Below are 19,079 nucleotides of genomic sequence, written 5' to 3'. Positions count from 1 at the left end.
AACAGAAAACACATGTAAAATTTATAATGTAGACTATAAATTTGCATTTTAGCTGAAGGGGTCTGTATTCTATATTTATTACCTTAATTAATTACCTTAATTTGCACTTCGGAGCAAATTAAGATCTGTAGATCTGTTGAATGCTCCTGAGTTGAATCAGTGATGTCTCATAGCAGGTATGAGCAGGACGGAATGTCCCACTCATACTTCCAGTCTTTTGTGGCCCACTCTTTATCCAGTGCCTTCTTGAATGCTTCGGGGGTGGGGGCTGAGACTGTTGCTTTGCACAGTTCATTCCAGGGGTTGACGACTCTGTTGGTGAAGAAACTTTTTCTGGCCCTGGTTCTGACTGACTGCTTGAACAGCTTCTTTGAGTGTCCTCTGGTGCACTGTGGGGGGCCTGGGTGGATGGGCAGGATCTTGGCATATGATGAGTTCAGCAATTTGCGGGTCATCGTCATGTCGCTACAGTTGCGCCTGTACACGAGGGTAGGGAGGTTGAGAGCCCATAAACGATCTTGATAAGGTTTGTCTCCAAGGTTTGTGATGGCCTTGGTTGCTCTCCTCTGGACTCCCTCAATTAGCCTGACATCTCCTTTGTATGTTGGGAAGGCAGTGCACATGCCAAAATCCAAAACGGGTCTGACTAGTGCCTTGTAAAGTTTCAGGAAAACTAGTGGGGATCTGCTGGTAACTGTTCTTTTGATCAGACCTAAGTTTGTGTTGGCCTGGGACACGCTCTTGATGGTGTTGGCATGGAACTTGAGAAGGCTGTCAACAATGACCCCAAGGTCGCGTTCCTCTGAGCTGGTCTTGATGGGTGAATTGGAGTTGGAGGCATGTTCATGCATATGGTATTGGGCGCATGGGTTTGAGGATCCAAAGTATAGCATGCTGCACTTGCTTATATTGAACGATAAGAGCCATTTGTCTGCCCACAGCTGGATTTTCTGGACATCTGTTTGCAGGGATTTTACATTCACTGCTCCAAATAGCTTTGAGTTGTCAGCATAGAGAGACAAGTTGTTTTCCACCTCGCTGAATATATCATTGATGTAGATGTTGAACAGTGTAGGACCAAGAACAGTTCCCTGCAGTACTCCACTGATGACATCACAGGGCTCGGAAAAGACCTTTTCACCTCCAACACCAAATAGCCTGACACTCTGGGTTCGTCCTGACAGGAAGTCCATAAGCCAATCAACCAGGTTGGGGTGTAACTGGGCAGCAGTAAGCTTTTCTCTTAGCCTTTTGTGTGGGACTTTATCAAAGGCCTTAGCAAAGTCTAGTAAAACTAGGTCCACTGGCAATCCTTTGTCAAGCAAACCTGTAATGATGTCATATGTTTCCAGTAAGTTTGTTTCAACTGACTTTCCTGGTTGAAACCCATGCTGATTAGGGGATAGGATATTGTTGACTTTCAGATGTTCCAGTATTGCATCATTGACCACTCTTTCAAGGATTTTTGCAACTACTGATGTGAGACTTATAGGTCTGTAGTTTTCTGCTTTAAGTCTGCTGCCTTTTTTGAATATTGGGGTCACAAAAGCAGTTTTCCAATCAGATGGGACAGATTTGGCATTAATAGACTTTTGGAATAGGTCAGACAGTGGTCCTGCGATGATGGTTGCCAGTTCCTTCAGCAGTCTTGGGTGCAAGTGATCTGGTCCAGCTGATTTATTTGTGTCAAGATTTTGAAGCTGTTTGAGGATGTTGGAGGGGTTGATGCTGACTTGCTCCATCATTGTGGGGGCTTCATAGCCCGGGCAGTTTGGCAGGGGGCCTTCCAGTTCACAAGTGAAAACTGAAGCAAAGTGCCTATTTAGTTCATTTGCTACATCAGTTATGTTGGTTACAGTAGTGCCACAGGGTTTCACCAGTCTGGAGATAGTTCGACGGGAGTGGTTCTTGCTAGAGACATAATTCCAGAATTTTTTAGGATTTGTCTTACTTTCTTTGGAAAGATTGGACTCCAGATTTTCATAGAGTTTTCTGGTGAGGTTTCTCAGCTTGTTTCGTGCCTTGGTGAATTTTGTGTGTTGCTGCAGGTCTCCTGACTGCCTGAACTTTTTCCATGACCTCTTTTTCCTGTTTATTTCTCTTTTGATGTCTTTTGTCATGTAGGGGAGGGATCTAGGTTTTGGTTTGAAACTGGTCTTTGTGTGGGCATCCTGAGCTTTCAGTAAAACACCCTTGAATTTGGTCCATTGTTCATCAACTGTGCCACTTAGTACATTCGGCCAGTCTGTAGTGGATAATTCATTTTGAATAGCAATGTAGTCGACAAACACTTTTTTGACTAGCTTGTTCTTAAGTACCTTCACTTTCAGCATGAGCTCTATAGTTAGGTGATCACTTTTACCAAGGGGTGGTGAGTAATCAATACTTTGAACTAAGCTTTTGTCATTCAAGATAACTACCTTGTTTCATGCTTCTTCTTTTTAGTTTTATCACTCTTTGTTGAATAAATATAGAATACCAATCTTGTCCTACTGCCTGCAGGGCTCATGGACTAATATGTTTTGCTCTGTAGGTAATGTTACCTGTAAGGAAGCTCACTTTACACATTTTTAGTTTGCCTCAAGAAGGAGGAGGGTCAACCAGAACTGGATGTGCTTCTCTAATAACAACAAGGAAACAATATGTGATTCCCAACTAAATTGTATGATTATGTATATTTACCATGTAGTCTTGGCTAGTAGGCCTGAGTAAGCAAGTGGGATAGCCTAATTATATAAAAAAATAGCCTAATTAGATTATATAAAATGAAATCATTATTCCAGAAGCAAAAGAGTTCAAAGGAAATTCCTAATAAAGATAGTCTAGCCCAGGCCTAAACAGTGACCAGAGGTTGATTGTCTTATTTTCAAAGACAGGAAAAACTTCCCATCTAGGATCTAAACCAATTAAATTTCGTATTTTGCCAAATCAATCTGAATATTAGTAGCTAGCCTACAGGCTGGTCTCCTTTTAGTCATGCAGAAGGAAAAAGGTTTACTCTGTATTTACCTTTGACTGAAGATTCTGTTGATACATCAGGGTCTGAATGCTCAGTTTTTGGTAAACTCAGATCCATAGCGAAGTTTCTATTAAAATAACCATTTCAATATCATTTTTTGTTTAATTCTAAATTAAAGGCTGGGATCTATTTCATGTTTTCTTCAACGAATGAATGAAAGCGACACATGAGTTTGGGTTTCTATAGCCGTTCTGAAATTAGATGTCAGAGATGGCGGAATATCAAGACCCAATTAATTCTCTGTAGACAGCTTATATTTTCAGAACAACACAAAAACTGCTAGACAATGGTGGCCCTTTACCTACTTACATTTTGCATAGCTTTGTTTATTCATGGAATACATTTTCTGTGCAGATGAAATGGCAGTTTCAGTATACGAGTCTAATAAGTCATGAGCGCACAAAAAGGGAAGTGCCTCTAACATCTTATTCCCAACCATTTTGTACGAAAGTGGTCGTTGTAAACCTGCATAGGGATTTCTTTTCAAAAGAGTTGAAATTTTCAGTAAATGATTTACTTGACTAAAGTCCCTTCCATCCTTGAAAGTTGTTTTGGGACCTCTTCATTCACTATGTTAATGTTGTGGCGTCTGTATGAACATCTATTTTTGGTCAGACATAGAATTTGTGGCAGGTTGATTGTATAGAAGTTGTCTTTCGATCTCTTTTGGGGCCGACCTCTGAGTCGACAACCATGCACATGACCCTGGAAGACTGTTACCGGAAAACGGGAATTTCCCATACGCTGGATGTGGATTGCCACCTTAGTCGTTGAAGGGTGTGTTTGATCTTGAAGCTTTCAAACAGCATAATATTAGAGATACTGTCCAGGTAGTAATGCCCACTACGGCGAAGTGAATTTGTTTCGAATGCGGCTAGGCGACATTAGTCATTTGTTTTGAGGGTCCATGATTCCCAGGCATTAATAGCAATGGGCATAATCAGCATGTTGAAGCATGTTTCTAGCAGTATCGGTGAATTCTTGTTCCTCCAGATCGGCATCAAGGTTTTAAAGCTAGAGTTGGCAAGCGCTATGCACCCGGTAATTTCTTTTGAATGGGCTACCAAGGTAGGTGAAATCTTCAACCCATTCTATGTTGTCACCACCGAGCTGGTGGCTTAATCTTTCTTTTTATTTTTCCGACTTTCTTGGAAAGAGCACGGCTTTCGTCTTAGAGGAATTGACAGTCATTCCAAAGCGGATGGTGGTTGCCTGGATGTTATCGGCCTAGGATTGAAGATCTCCAAGGTTCTCATTTATTTGGTCCATTTGTCTGTATAAGTGAATTTATCAATCAATATTCCCTCGATGAAAAAACCTGACGAGTTTTCAAGGAGTGAAAGAACTGCGGTTAGACAGCCAAAAGGAGTGAAGGAACAGGTTAGACAGTACCGATGAAAGTAAGCAGCCCTACAGCACACCAGTTGATGTTTAAAGCTATAAGAAAGGCCTTCTCCCGTCATGACGCAGATTCCGAACTTTGAGTATATATCTCTGATCAATGATACTAAGTTTTGTAGTATACCAAAGTCGAAAAGAATGTACCATATACCTTCTCTCCATATGTCATCGAAAGCCTCCATAAAGTCAATGAAAAAGTGGAAAATACTACGTCCAAGTTCAATGTATTTTCTATAATCAGACAGATTGTAAATACCTGATCAATCGTTGATCTTTTTGGGTGGAAACCGGCTTGATATTCTCGAATGGTAGTTAAAGAAATTACTTAACCTATTACATAACGTAAATAATTATTACATAGCCTATCTCATCTCCAGATATACAAGTGATGACCCATGTAGTCGAGATGCAGAAGTTTACGCTGTTCCAAATGTCCATTGTTTAGAAATAGGTTTTAACAATTTCTTCTATTTTTAATTTATTGCTCTATGTGATTTTCAGGACTCTCCATTGGTGTCTTATTGTTTTCGCTTATATCAAATAAACAACATCCTGTCAGATTTTTTGTGCAATTTTTGGACTTGATAGAGCAATGGAGGCCAATATTAAAAGTTTTTTAGCTACATCAAGCTGATATAGAACTCCTCTTACGATATTTTCTTTTGTCAAAGTTTACTTCGGGGGTATGCAAATCCCGGTCTGCTATAAACACTCAGGGGTAGCTTACTTGACTAAAACTTCACTAATTTTGAAAATCTTCAATTTTCGTGGAAGTAGGAGAGTTCTAAAAGGACGGATAATAGACTAACAAATAATTCGCTTCGGTTGATTCGAAAATTACAACCATAAGCTTGCTAAGTAACTTTAATGTGCAAAACAAATATTGGTGCACGAACTCCCAATAATGTAAATTAAGACTATAACTTCTTTGCTAAGTGACTTCAAGGTGGAAAAAAAGATTAGGGCAAGAACACCCAAAAACAGAGCAGTAAAAAAACTTTTTGCCCGATTGGCTAGTAGTTTCCATAAATCCTCGATTCAAGGACAAGAATGGTTACTAAATATTGGTTTTCATGAAAATAGAACTAAAATAAAGGCTAAAAGGACCTCAATACACAAAAACAAACGATTAGGGGGCTATCCCTCAAAAAAGGCCGAAAAATGGCTTTTACCACATATTCTTAGGTACTTTGGGACAAAGAAAAACCAGTAAAGAATTTGGTACCGATAATTTGATTTTAAGAATTATTTTAATATCAGCTTGAGAGTGCCAGGAAGAAGACGTTTTGACCAAGACGACCAAGAAGACGTTACATTTTTGTAAGGAGATGAAGCGCGCTGTAAGGTCTAAAAAAGGGCCAGTCACATTTGATTCCTAATGGGTTTAAACTTGCTTTTGTAAGTTTTTGGGACAATGAAGCCCTTATGTTGAAATACATTTAGGTTGGGACAAAGGGTCCTCTTAAACAAAGCCCAAAAGCGTCCAAAAAAATTTTGGAGGACTCATTTGTAACTCACATTGATCAGCTTTTCGGTCAAGGAGATTTCACTCCACACAAAAAAAAAACAAAAAAAACTGAAACCTAATTCTAGTTTGACCAAAAATAAGCCTAGAGAAGGGCTCTTTTTTCAATTGGTTTGGAACTTACATCCATTTATTTACGGGCAAAGGAGCCATAATTAATACAAATATATTTGCTGACTCAAGTCCTTTGAAAATATTGCAATGTTCTTCGAAAGAGAGACAATCGAGTTTTAAAAAAGAGAAAAAAATATGAAAATTCATGTGGAAATGGAGCCCTAAAAGGTCTTTTTTTCTCCAAATGGCTTTAAACTTTTTTCGTAAGTCTTAGGCCAAGGGGAATACCCAGGCTTGAAGAAAACAAATTATCTTACTGACGATCTTTGAAGGCGCGGACAACGTTAAAATTGGGGCCTCAGTTATTGTTTTTTCGGCTTAGAGCTTTTAATTGAAAGTCTTAGGGGCAAAGAGACTCGTTGCATTGATTCCTGACGCCAACAATTGCGCTCAAAATTTATTTCAACTAATATCGCTTGACCCTTCTGTGGCATTCAGACAGTGTCTGGAAGACTTCAACGAGAACAAAAATTTGTGACAAATTTGCTTGTACTGATTCAAGCCGCCTAACTTAGGCCTAAAGTTTTTAGTCACTGGCCGTTCTTGGGAAAAAATACCTACCAACACTATTATTTTCAACTAACTGTAGTAAGAACTCGCCTGAAGATAACATTGTTACGAAAACTCTTTCTCCTTCAATATCTTCAAAGCCTCCGTATTTACACTCTTCCAAAAAGTTCCAATTTCCTTTAAATGTTTCCTTACGACATCCCCCGACCCATTTGGTGATAACCTACTTTTTGTTTGGCCTTATACGATTGTCCACCAAGGTACGACCTTGGGAAATCTGTTGCCCTTCGTCCGCAGAACGTATCCTAGCCATCTCAACCGTTTTCTCATTATAGCCCCTGAAAATGGGTTGGCCCGTATTTTTTTATGCAGCTTACTGCTTGACATGCAGTTACTTTTTGCGTATCACGTGAAAATTAATGGTGACGTCAGCAAAGCCAAAAGAAGCCTTAACGAAGACAATATATTTTAAAACAGAATTTCGGTTACCTCTGAAGTTAATTCGAAGACAATATTCAATGCCCTAGATATATATTTATTCAAAAACGTCCTTTTAACAAAAGTAGGACAAAAACGTCCTACTTTTAACAAATTAGAACACGACTAAAAAAAAACAAAAAAAAACAAAACACATTTATAAATTCAGATATGCCTGCATTCAACATTGACGACAAAATGGAGGTCAAAGATGGCTTCAACTTCAACTCCATAGATTGCCAAAAATAATGCCAATTTTAAGTCCAAATTGGTAAACATTCCTTACAGTTATGCGGAAAATTTTAGACAAAGAATGATGTACAAAAATATTGCACAAATCTACGGGCAATAGAATATTTTGAATAAATATTTTAATTTTGCCTTATAAATATAAATTACAATCCAATATTTTAGTTCTTGAGCAAGAAGGTTGGCAAATTATTTACTCATATTCTGGCAATTAACTTCCAATGAAACTAGAACAATTGAAAAAACGAGGAGAAGGAAATATAAATGTAGTCCTAAAAAAAGTTCTTATAAGAAAACTGAAGAGTGATTTTAAATTATGAATGAGAAGAAATGGAGCCAAACAATGAAGTCAAACCAAAAACGAACATATTAAAGAATGGTGTACAAAGGCAAATCCACCTAATACTTATATCAATAACAACAGCAAAGCAAATCAATGATATAATTCGTAGCAACACACAAATCGATGATATTGTTCTTCTGAGCCTTTTTTGTAGTAAGCTACCGTGTTCCATAGCAAAACTACTGCGTTGGGAATTTTTGTCGGAAGATCAGCCAAAGTTCCTTGAGTTAAGTTCAGCCAAATACAAAAAATTAAGTCAAAGCCAGTATGTTATGACAAAATTAATGAAGATTGTTTGAATACCAAAATGAATAGTTGTAACTTTATTGTAATTTCTGGTATGAAGAGAAAGTAAATTAGATTTGTTCGTTTATTAGAAGCAATTTTTGATAAGGAATTATTGCTTTTAAAAGAATGTCTTCTTCAACTCTGACCAGTTGCATTATTAATTTCAACAAAATTAATTATTAGTTACAACAAAAAGTATATGTCTAATAACATTTACAACTTAGATGTTAGGCTTTGAAAAAATGTTTAGACGCCTCTTGTAACTGTTGGATGAAGTTTGGATTTAGAAAAGACTTAACTGCTATTTTATGTGATCTTTCTATAAAACACGTTTAAGAAATATGTTTTATTTTTATTTTGACTTTCTAGAGTAAGTTGCAAGTTTTCACATAGTTTGATACACATTTACTCGCAAGTTGGGACATTACATGGATAATATATTACCAATTTGGAATTATGGGAATGATGACATCAGATACTTTTTATATCACCTAACAACTAACCACATACAATGAGGACTGTATTATTAACAATTTTAACGTTAATTTTCTTTTTTACTTATTGGAAGTTGTGTTTTATCTCTATTTAATTTTTTTGTTTTTCTGAGAACGGGAAGAGACAAATTGCCGAAATACACGATTAATTGTCTTCTACCATTCATTGTCTTCAAAATATCATCACTGCATCATTCGCTTTATCCCTTTTTTTTGAAATTTAGGTATCATCATTATTTAAAAAGGCATCAATCTGTATTATTAACAATTTTAATGTTAATTTTCTCTTTTACTTATTGGAAGTTGAGTTTTATCTCTATTCCATTTTTTTGTTTTTCTGAGGATGGCTAGAGACATATTGCCGAAAAATACAGTTAGTTGTCTTCTACCGTTCACTGTTTTCTAAATATATTCATTGCGTCATTCACTTTATCCTTTTTCTTATGGAAACTTATTTTCTTCTAGCTTTTGAAACGCTATCTATATTTATCCAGGTATATTCATTGAATAGATTTATTATATTCAAATACTAATCGTATAGAAAATATTCACTAGGAATTCGCTTTTATCATTAATGGGGAAGGCGTCTCAAAGAAAGCATGCCAATTCAGTTTCTGACTACGAGGATCATTTTCATACAATAAATGAAAAGCCAGTAGACGACATATCAATTGACTATTTTTACAAACCCCATACATTAACGCTTCTTACAGCATGCTTATCTGTACTTATTTACTCTTCTTTTACTAGGTAAGTTTGGTTGAATGCTCCTATTTTGGTAAAATTGTAGATGAGGGGCCTTAATGAATGCGCACATGATTCCATTACTGACAGAAACAAGGTGAACATTACTACTTGATGCTGTTTTTTACAAACTTTTAGTTTTCTATAGCCTAGGCCTAGTCTATAATTTAGTGAACACAAAAGAAGCATCTAGTGAATGTTTCAATTGATGTCTTTTTAATTCTCTTTACAGATTCAGGTAAATGTTTAGTTTCAGCACAAGCTGTCTAAAGTGCATATTACTGCATATAGCAAGATTCTAATGATTACATATTGTTTCTTTGTCATTATTAGAGAAGCATATCCATTTCTGGTTGACCCTCCTCTTTCTTGGGGCAAACTAAAAATGTGTAAAGTGAGCTTGCTTACAGGTAATATTCCTACCCATAGAGCAAAGCAGATTAGTCCATGAGCCCTGCAGGCAGCAGGGCAAGGTCTGTATTCTATATTTATCCAACAAAGAGTGATAAAACAAAAACAAAGTAAAATAAAAAACAACCTCAAAAAAGGTTTCTTAAATAAGTAGGGAGAGTGGGGTACCTCAAACCAGGAGGTACCATAAACCAGGAGCATATCACCCACTTCCTATTGCTGAAATTTCTCCTCCCTTTTACCCCATATTGGCACCCAGTCTCTACATTCTGATATACTTTTGTTCAGTTTGTATCAAGACTGTGGCACTAAAAAGATTGTTTTCTACAGGAAAAGTAAAAATTTTGTTTTTTACCAGCTGTTTACTTATCCACTGAAGAATTTGTTAGATCCTGCTGATTGTTGGATATCTAATGAATTGATATTTTGGCTTTAAGACTGTGGTTTGTGATTTATGTTCTGTTTAATACTTTTTTAACTAGCCCTTTTTTTTAAAGAATTATTATGCCATGGGGATCAATGAACCAATTGCCATGGGGAACAATGAACCAGTGGTTGATCATGCCCCATGACCTACCTAGTATTTTGATAGGCCTACCTTTTACTCATTAAATGAAAAAACAAGTTTTTTAAACTTCAAGTAAGGAGCAACACTAAAACATTAAACAAACAGAAATTATTCCATATATGAAAGGAGTTGTTCCCTATGCCATGCCCTGCTATTTATGCTAAAGTTTTACTCTTTGTCACAGCTCTACTTTTTAAAACAATAAGGAAACTTTAGTGTAAAGAGCTGTTGATCCTGTGCAGGAAGAAGGGAATTCTGAATCCTTTGCTCAAGATGCTCCTTGCACAAATGCAAGATTTGTTTGTCTATCTAATGGGGCTATTTAAGGTCTTGTAATTCTCATGGAAACTACACAAAAAAAAAGAATTATACGTATTCTTGGGATGGTTTTAGACTTGGGGTATCAATGTGGAACGGGGATTAGAACTAAGAATATAAAAATTGTGACAATCATGGTTTTTCATGGGATCTAAAATCTATCAGGAATTGAGTAAGCTTTTCAGACTTGACATGATTCCAATGTCTAATCCAGTCTTTAATATAAAAAATGCATTTTATTTTTCAAACAAAAATAAAACTTGAACTCTCTGAAACTAGATGTGGAAACAGCAATTTGCATACAGTAGATTTGATTAATTATCCAGCTAATTAGGAAACAGGTCAATTAAATTACAAGAGAAAGATTCCTATTTGCTTGACAATTCCTTCTTTTTTTATTTTTTTTTTTTAGTGTTGCTTATGAAAGTTCAATGGCAGCAACTTTGGAATGAAATTTGGCTTATTATTTGTCACATGGGACCCAATTAATCTATTTAAAGAGATATCTCTTGGAGATGGGGGGGGCTGTCATTATTAAAATAATGTCAGTGCCAACTATTAATAATAATTTTAGTTTTAACCCACTACAAAAAATTAGCAAATGTGGAGGAATGAATAACAAGAAAAAAGTTACTGAAGCACAGTGGCAAAGTGACTCTGAGTAACTATGAAGTATGTGAGTTCAAGTCACTTCATGGCAACGATGTCACACATGAATTCTTAAAAAAAGAAAAAAAAAGAAAAAAGAGAGACCTAAATGAAACAAAACAATCAAACTAGGACAAAAACATGTGATAAGACCATGAAATGGCTGAAACTTTGAGCAGACTCAAACATGTAGCAGGGGCTGTAGCTCCTTGTGTAAAAGAGCCAGTTTTATTGTTATATCTAGAGCATTATGCAACTTTTCTGTTCTTATATTATAGTGGCAAATAAAGTAAAGATCTCAAATGTTGAAAATATGCTGAGCAGAGAGCTTGGACATCTTTTTTAGATAAATTTGAAACAAACCAAATAAAGATAAAAATGGAATGGTTGCAGTATGTCAAGTACAGTTTCACTAGTGCTTTATAATTATATTTGCTCCTGTTAGCAACAATTTCTGAATGCCCAATCTGGAGCTTAAACTTAGCACGGGAAATCGTATGCAAACAAAATGACCTTAAATCACTTGTCATCAAAATACACAACCATTTAATAGATTCAACAAAAGGTATAGAAAATTTTGACCACTAAGTGGTGATCTAAAAAGAAGACTTAAAATTAAAAGAGGGAGCTTGAGCTTATCAAAATTCTGAGAAAGTGCAATAATGAAAAAAGAAGAGGCAACAAAATTAACAGAATCAGAAAGCCCCTTCCATGTAGAACTAATTAAAAGAATCTCATCTGCATAAGCTAGGCATGAGACAAATTAGGTATGACAAATTAGAGTTTTTAAATGAAGACCATCACTAGTTTTAAGATGAAGGAAATAATTTCTATACCAATACTTTAGATGATAAAAGAATTTTCTACAAAGCAAGTAGTTGGAAGATTATTCAATACATTAGATACACACAGTTTAAAAATAGAGAGGGGTACCCCCTTTGTCTCATGCCTTGCCTTAAACAAATTAGAGTTTTTAAATGAAGACCATCACTAGTTTTAAGATGAAGAAAATAATTTCCATACCAATACTTCAGATGATAAAAGAATGTTCTACAAAGCAAGTAGTTGGAAGACTATTCTATACATTAGATACACACAGTTTAAAAATAGAGAGGGGTACCCCCTTTGTCTCATGCCTTGCCTTAAACAAATTAGAGTTTTTAAATGAAGACCATCACTAGTTTTAAGATGGAGGAAAGAATTCCCATACCAATACTTTAGATGATAAAAGAATTTTCTACAAAGCAAGTAGTTGGAAGACTATTCAATACATTAGATACACACAGTTTAAAAATAGAGAGGGGTACCCCCTTTGTCTCATGCCTTGCCTTAAACAAATTAGAGTTTTTAAATGAAGACCATCACTAGTTTTAAGATGAAGAAAATAATTTCCATACCAATACTTCAGATGATAAAAGAATGTTCTACAAAGCAAGTAGTTGGAAGACTATTCTATACATTAGATACACACAGTTTAAAAATAGAGAGGGGTACCCCCTTTGTCTCATGCCTTGCCTTAAACAAATTAGAGTTTTTAAATGAAGACCATCACTAGTTTTAAGATGGAGGAAAGAATTCCCATACCAATACTTTAGATGATAAAAGAATTTTCTACAAAGCAAGTAGTTGGAAGACTATTCAATACATTAGATACACACAGTTTAAAAATAGAGAGGGGTACCCCCTTTGTCTCATGCCTTGCCTTAAACAAATTAGAGTTTTTAAATGAAGACCATCACTAGTTTTAAGATGAAGAAAATAATTTCCATACCAATACTTCAGATGATAAAAGAATGTTCTACAAAGCAAGTAGTTGGAAGACTATTCAATACATTAGATACACACAGTTTAAAAATAGAGAGGGGTACCTCCTTTGTCTCATGCCTTGCCTTAAACAAATTAGAGTTTTTAAATGAAGACCATCACTAGTTTTAAGATGGAGGAAAGAATTCCCATACCAATACTTTAGATGATAAAAGAATTTTCTACAAAGCAAGTAGTTGGAAGACTATTCAATACATTAGATACACACAGTTTAAAAATAGAGAGGGGTACCCCCTTTGTCTCATGCCTTGCCTTAAACAAATTAGAGTTTTTAAATGAAGACCATCACTGGTTTTAAGATGGAGGAAGGAATTCCCATACCAATACTTTAGATGATAAAAGAATTTTCTACAAAGCAAGTAGTTGGAAGACTATTCAATACATTAGATACACACAGCTTAAAAATAGAGAGGGGTACCCCCTTTGTCTAATGCCTTGCCTTAAACAAATTAGAGTTTTTAAATGAAGACCATCACTAGTTTTAAGATGGAGGAAAAAATTCCCATACCAATACTTTAGATGATAAAAGAATTTTCTACAAAGCAAGTAGTTGGAAGACTATTCAATACATTAGATACATAATAGAGAGGGGTACCCCCTTTGTCTCATGCCTTGCCTTAAACAAATTAGAGTTTTTTAATGAAGACCATCACTAGTTTTAAGATGGAGGAAAGAATTCCCATACCAATACTTTAGATGATAAAAGAATTTTCTACAAAGCAAGTAGTTGGAAGACTATTCAATACATTAGATACACACAGTTTAAAAATAGAGAGGGGTACCCCCTTTGTCTCATGCCTTGCCTTAAACAAATTAGAGTTTTTAAATGAAGACCATCACTAGTTTTAAGATGGAGGAAAAAATTCCCATACCAATACTTTAGATGATAAAAGAATTTTCTACAAAGCAAGTAGTTGGAAGACTACTCAATACATTAGATACACACAGCTTAAAAATAGAGAGGGGTACCCCCTTTGTCTCATGCCTTGCCTTAAACAAATTAGAGTTTTTAAATGAAGACCGTCACTGGTTTTAAGATGGAGGAAAGAATTCCCATACCAATACTTTAGATGATAAAATAATTTTCTACAAAGCAAGTAGTTGGAAGACTATTCAATACATTAGATACACACAGTTTAAAAATAGAGAGGGGTACCCCCTTTGTCTCATGCCTTGCCTTAAACAAATTAGAGTTTTTAAATGAAGACCATCACTAGTTTTAAGATGGAGGAAAAAATTCCCATACCAATACTTTAGACAATAAAAGAATTTTCTACAAAGCAAGTAGTTGGAAGACTATTCAATACATTAGATACACACAGCTTAAAAATAGAGAGGGGTATCCCCTTTGTCTCATGCCTTGCCTTAAACAAATTAGAGTTTTTAAATGAAGACCATCACTGGTTTTAAGATGGAGGAAAGAATTCCCATACCAATACTTTAGATGATAAAAGAATTTTCTACAAAGCAAGTAGTTGGAAGACTATTCAATACATTAGATACACACAGTTTAAAAATAGAGAGGGGTACCCCCTTTGTCTCATGCCTTGCCTTAAACAAATTAGAGTTTTTAAATGAAGACCATCACTAGTTTTAAGATGGAGGAAAGAATTCCCATACCAATACTTTAGATGATAAAAGAATTTTCTACAAAGCAAGTAGTTGGAAGACTATTCAATACATTAGATACACACAGTTTAAAAATAGAGAGGGGTACCCCCTTTGTCTCATGCCTTGCCTTAAACAAATTAGAGTTTTTAAATGAAGACCACCACTAGTTTTAAGATGAAGGAAATAATTGCCATACAAATACTTTAGGAGATAAATAATAAAAAAAAACTCATATCATTTGAAAGCAGGGGATACATAATAAAAAGATGGACACATCTTAAATTTATCTCCTCTTTGGGAGATAAATAATAAAAAAAACTCATATCATTTGAAAGCAGAGAATAAAGAGCTTAATAATGCACAACAGAGTCAAAAGCTTTGACAACTGAAGCCCTTCTGAAACCCAAACTGATTTGTCCCAAAATTAACATTAGAATTTGCAAAAGATACTCAAGCGCTTTGTCAAGATTACAAGAAATACTTATAGGATGACATGAAGAACAAGAAAACAGATCCTTGCCTAACTCTAAAACCCATCTGACCATGCCACAGAGGAAGCTATCCACAACTACTGAGCAACAAAGTGAAACTTAATAGGCTGACATTTAAATGGTAATTACTAACCCATCAGAATCAATGGACTTAGATTTCAACATAAGAATGGCATTATGCACAGCATCAGCAGAAATAGGTATAACTTGGGACTCAGAAAGACTCTGTGGGATAACATTTGATAATAACTTGTCAAAATGTTGATGAGCATTTTTGCTCACACAAATAAATATAAAAGTAAAGTAAGAAACCTACATAGACTCACTGATCAAATCAATGATAGTATTGCTAGACATTTTATCTAAATTTAAAGATTTTATAACATTTTGCCAATCATGTTTACCACAAGGAAAATGCAAATCCTCATAGTCCACCATACATGAATGTTTCTTATATGCATGCTTATTATTATTTTAATATTGCACACATTGCCCCATTTTGCCCAATCACAATCCAAACATATTCTTTTTAACCAATTTGAACTCAGGATCAATACATCAAATATTCTGATGGGCTCCAATTTTCACACTTTCTTGAGGTACAGAAAAGAAACTCTGAATATTTCATAGCAGAAAGAATCTGAGCATAATATGACAGTCCAGACTTAGCATTCAAACAGCTAACTCCCAACTGGAGTAAATAATACAACACATGATGTTCTTTGTTTTCTCATGCATGCAAAATTGTTACATGCAATTACTACACACAAAGAAATTGGTAAGTGATCAATATCATTCTATCAATATGCACATCAACAGAAGAAATTAGACGTTATGAGGAAATTATGTGGTCTAAATAGGGCCCACATTGTCCAGCATGTATATTAACAACTGTGCAACTCACCTGAAAACCAACTAACATTGTATGCTGATGATTGCAAGCTTCTAGGACAGGCTGAAATTAGCCCCAATCACTCAATGATGCAATAAAATTTAGATAAACTATCTATCTAGATATTCATCTGAGTGGGGCCTGGGATTCAATGCATCAAATGCATAGTCCTGCATCTTGGACACAACAACCCTAGACAACCTTACCATATTGGAGATGACTTACTTGAGGCTATAAGTGAAAAGAAGGCTGTAAGTAAGAAATCTGCAGGTTACTGTCAATGATGAATTCAAGTTCCACAGCCACAAACAAGCTCAAGCTGCTAAAACAAACCAAGGCTCATAAAACAAATGTTTACCACCAGGAAGCCATATGTGGTCAAGATTCTGTACAAAGCTATTGTATATCCACACCTAGAATTTGTAATGACCCTGGCATCTCCCCAGTATATAATGGCTCTCAAGAGTGTCCAAAGACAAGCAGCCGAGCTCATACCAGCTTTGCAAGACCAGCCATTTGAGGAGCACCTTATGTCCCTCTAACTCCTTGCCCTAGTCTACCAAAGGAAGAGGATACACAATCACTACTTGCAAATTGCTTGGAAAACAACCTCTTGAGTGAAGAATTCTCCTAATCTCTCACAAGTACAACAAAAGGTCACACAAAGAAGCTGCAAGTCCCCTATTGCCATGAACATGAGCATCAGCACTTCTTCTCTGCACATGGTATCTCTCACCAGAACAGCCTCTCCAAAGCCACCCTCCAGCCCCAAATCATGGATGCATTCAAGAAAAGAGTTAATCATGACTGGGCAAACACATAGTACAGACTAACTGGGGATACCAAACCATAGTCATGTCAAACCACCAGCAAGATGTTCTACAGGAGGCTCATCATCAATTTATCTTGCTGGACAAACAATTGAAGGTAATTTAAGGTTAGGGTAAATCAGAAATAATACCAGAATTCTAGATACAGCTACATCCACAGTCTTACTTTTACAATCTTAAAAGCAGTCAAATAATTAAGAAGACATTTTGTTGTAGTAGTTGCAAGGAATATTTGTGTTGAGGTCATCAACAATGATATCATTCAGGGATTTATCACAAATCAACATCACTTGTGAGCCAGGGGCTAAGCAGGCTTTAGCAGAACTATTTAGTGACTACCCTCCCTTTGAGTTATGTGGAAGATAAGAGTTAACAATGACACTGTCTCCACACCATGTATAGCTCAATCATCATATTGAATGTAATTTGCTGTAGCCTAATTAGTATTTTATGTACAAAACATGTAGGACTGCCAAAAATGATTGAGTGTTAGTACAAAACAAAAAATTATGCAAACTTTGCTGTAAGAGATTTACACTGATAGTGGTAAGAAGGTGCTCTTGTAGGCAAACAATGTCATAATTACTAATTAGCTCATCAATTAGGAGGCCTTACTTTTTGTCCTGTTTATATTCAGCAAAACTATACAGATTCTTGCTAGACCAGACACTCTGCAAAAAATGGCACTTACAGTCAAAAGAGATATACCATTTGCTGCAATTTGCAAGCTGACTTCATATGACTGGGAGACCTGTAGTTAAAGCAGCAAAACAGGATTTCAATCAATTAAGGAACTCGAATACATTCAGAGCCCAATTTGAGCCCTTTCTTGAGTATGCAAGCTTTTGCATATAGATTAAACAATCCTTACTTTGTAATATACCAAGAAACTGTACTTAAAACATTTTGAATATGCTTCTACTATAACCTTTATAAGAGCCCAAGCACCATTAAACTGAATCAATGCTGATGACACCAAAAAAACAGAAAACACATGTAAAATTTATAATGTAGACTATAAATTTGCATTTTAGCTGAAGGGGTCTGTATTCTATATTTATTAAATAAACCTTGTTTGATGCTTCTTTTTTTTAGTTTTATCACTCTTTGTTGAATAAATATAGAATACCAATCTTGTCCTACTGCCTGCAGGGCTCATGGACTAATATGCTTTGCTCTGTAGGTAATGTTACCTGTAAGGAAGCTCACTTTACACATTTTTAGTTTGCCTCAAGAAGGAGGAGGGTCAACCAGAACTGGATGTGCTTCTCTAATAACAACAAGGAAACAATATGTGATTCCCAACTAAATTGTATGATTATGTATATTTACCATGTAGTCTTGGCTAGTAGGCCTGAGTAAGCAAGTGGGATAGCCTAATTATATAAAAAAAATAGCCTAATTAGATTATATAAAATGAAATCATTATTCCAGAAGCAAAAGAGTTCAAAGGAAATTCCTAATAAAGATAGTCTAGCCCAGGCCTAAATAGTGACCAGAGGTTGATTGTCTTATTTTCAAAGACAGGAAAAACTTCCCATCTAGGATCTAAACCAATTAAATTTCGTATTTTGCCAAATCAATCTGAATATTAGTAGCTAGCCTACAGGCTGGTCTCCTTTTAGTCATGCAGAAGGAAAAAGGTTTACTCTGTATTTACCTTTGACTGAAGATTCTGTTGATACATCAGGGTCTGAATGCTCATTTTTTGGTAAACTCAGATCCATAGCGAAGTTTCTATTAAAATAACCATTTCAATATCATTTTTTGTTTAATTCTAAATTAAAGGCTGGGATCTATTTCATGTTTTCTTCAACGAATGAATGAAAGCGACACATGAGTTTGGGTTTCTATAGCCGTTCTGAAATTAGATGTCAGAGATGGCGGAATATCAAGACCCAATTAATTCTCTGTAGACAGCTTATATTTTCAGAACAACACAAAAACTGCTAGACAATGGTGGCCCTTTACCTACTTACATTTTGCATAGCTTTGTTTATTCATGGAATACATTTTCTGTGCAGATGAAATGGCAGTTTCAGTATACGAGTCTAATAAGTCATGAGCGCACAAAAAGGGAAGTGCCTCTAACATCTTATTCCCAACCATTTTGTACGAAAGTGGTCGTTGTAAACCTGCATAGGGATTACTTTTCAAAAGAAATGAAATTTCCAGTAAATGATTTACTTGACTAAAGTCCCTTCCATCCTTGAAAGTTGTTTTGGGACCTCTTCATTCACTATGTTAATGTTGTGGCGTCTGTATGAACATCTATTTTTGGTCAGACATAGAATTTGTGGCAGGTTGATTGTATAGAAGTTG

The 19,079-nt window shown here is 35.6% G+C and overlaps 1 protein-coding gene across 2 annotated transcripts in view; it reads right to left on the bottom strand.

Annotated features, from left to right (window-relative positions):
• LOC136040559 (histone-lysine N-methyltransferase 2C-like) overlaps positions 1-3,155 on the bottom strand; it is a 173,949-nt gene extending 170,794 nt beyond the window's left edge. For both annotated transcript variants that reach the window (XM_065724776.1, XM_065724777.1), the window contains exon 1: positions 3,010-3,155. In XM_065724776.1, the coding sequence (XP_065580848.1) occupies positions 3,010-3,076 (67 nt within the window). In that variant the 5' untranslated portion in view covers positions 3,077-3,155. The remainder of the gene's footprint in view (positions 1-3,009) is intronic.
• Positions 3,156-19,079: the final 15,924 nt, after the last annotated feature.

This window comes from Artemia franciscana, chromosome 21 (genome assembly GCF_032884065.1).
Source record: "Artemia franciscana chromosome 21, ASM3288406v1, whole genome shotgun sequence".
NCBI lineage: Eukaryota > Metazoa > Arthropoda > Branchiopoda > Anostraca > Artemiidae > Artemia > Artemia franciscana.
This window is presented reverse-complemented; position numbering and strand designations above follow the sequence as displayed.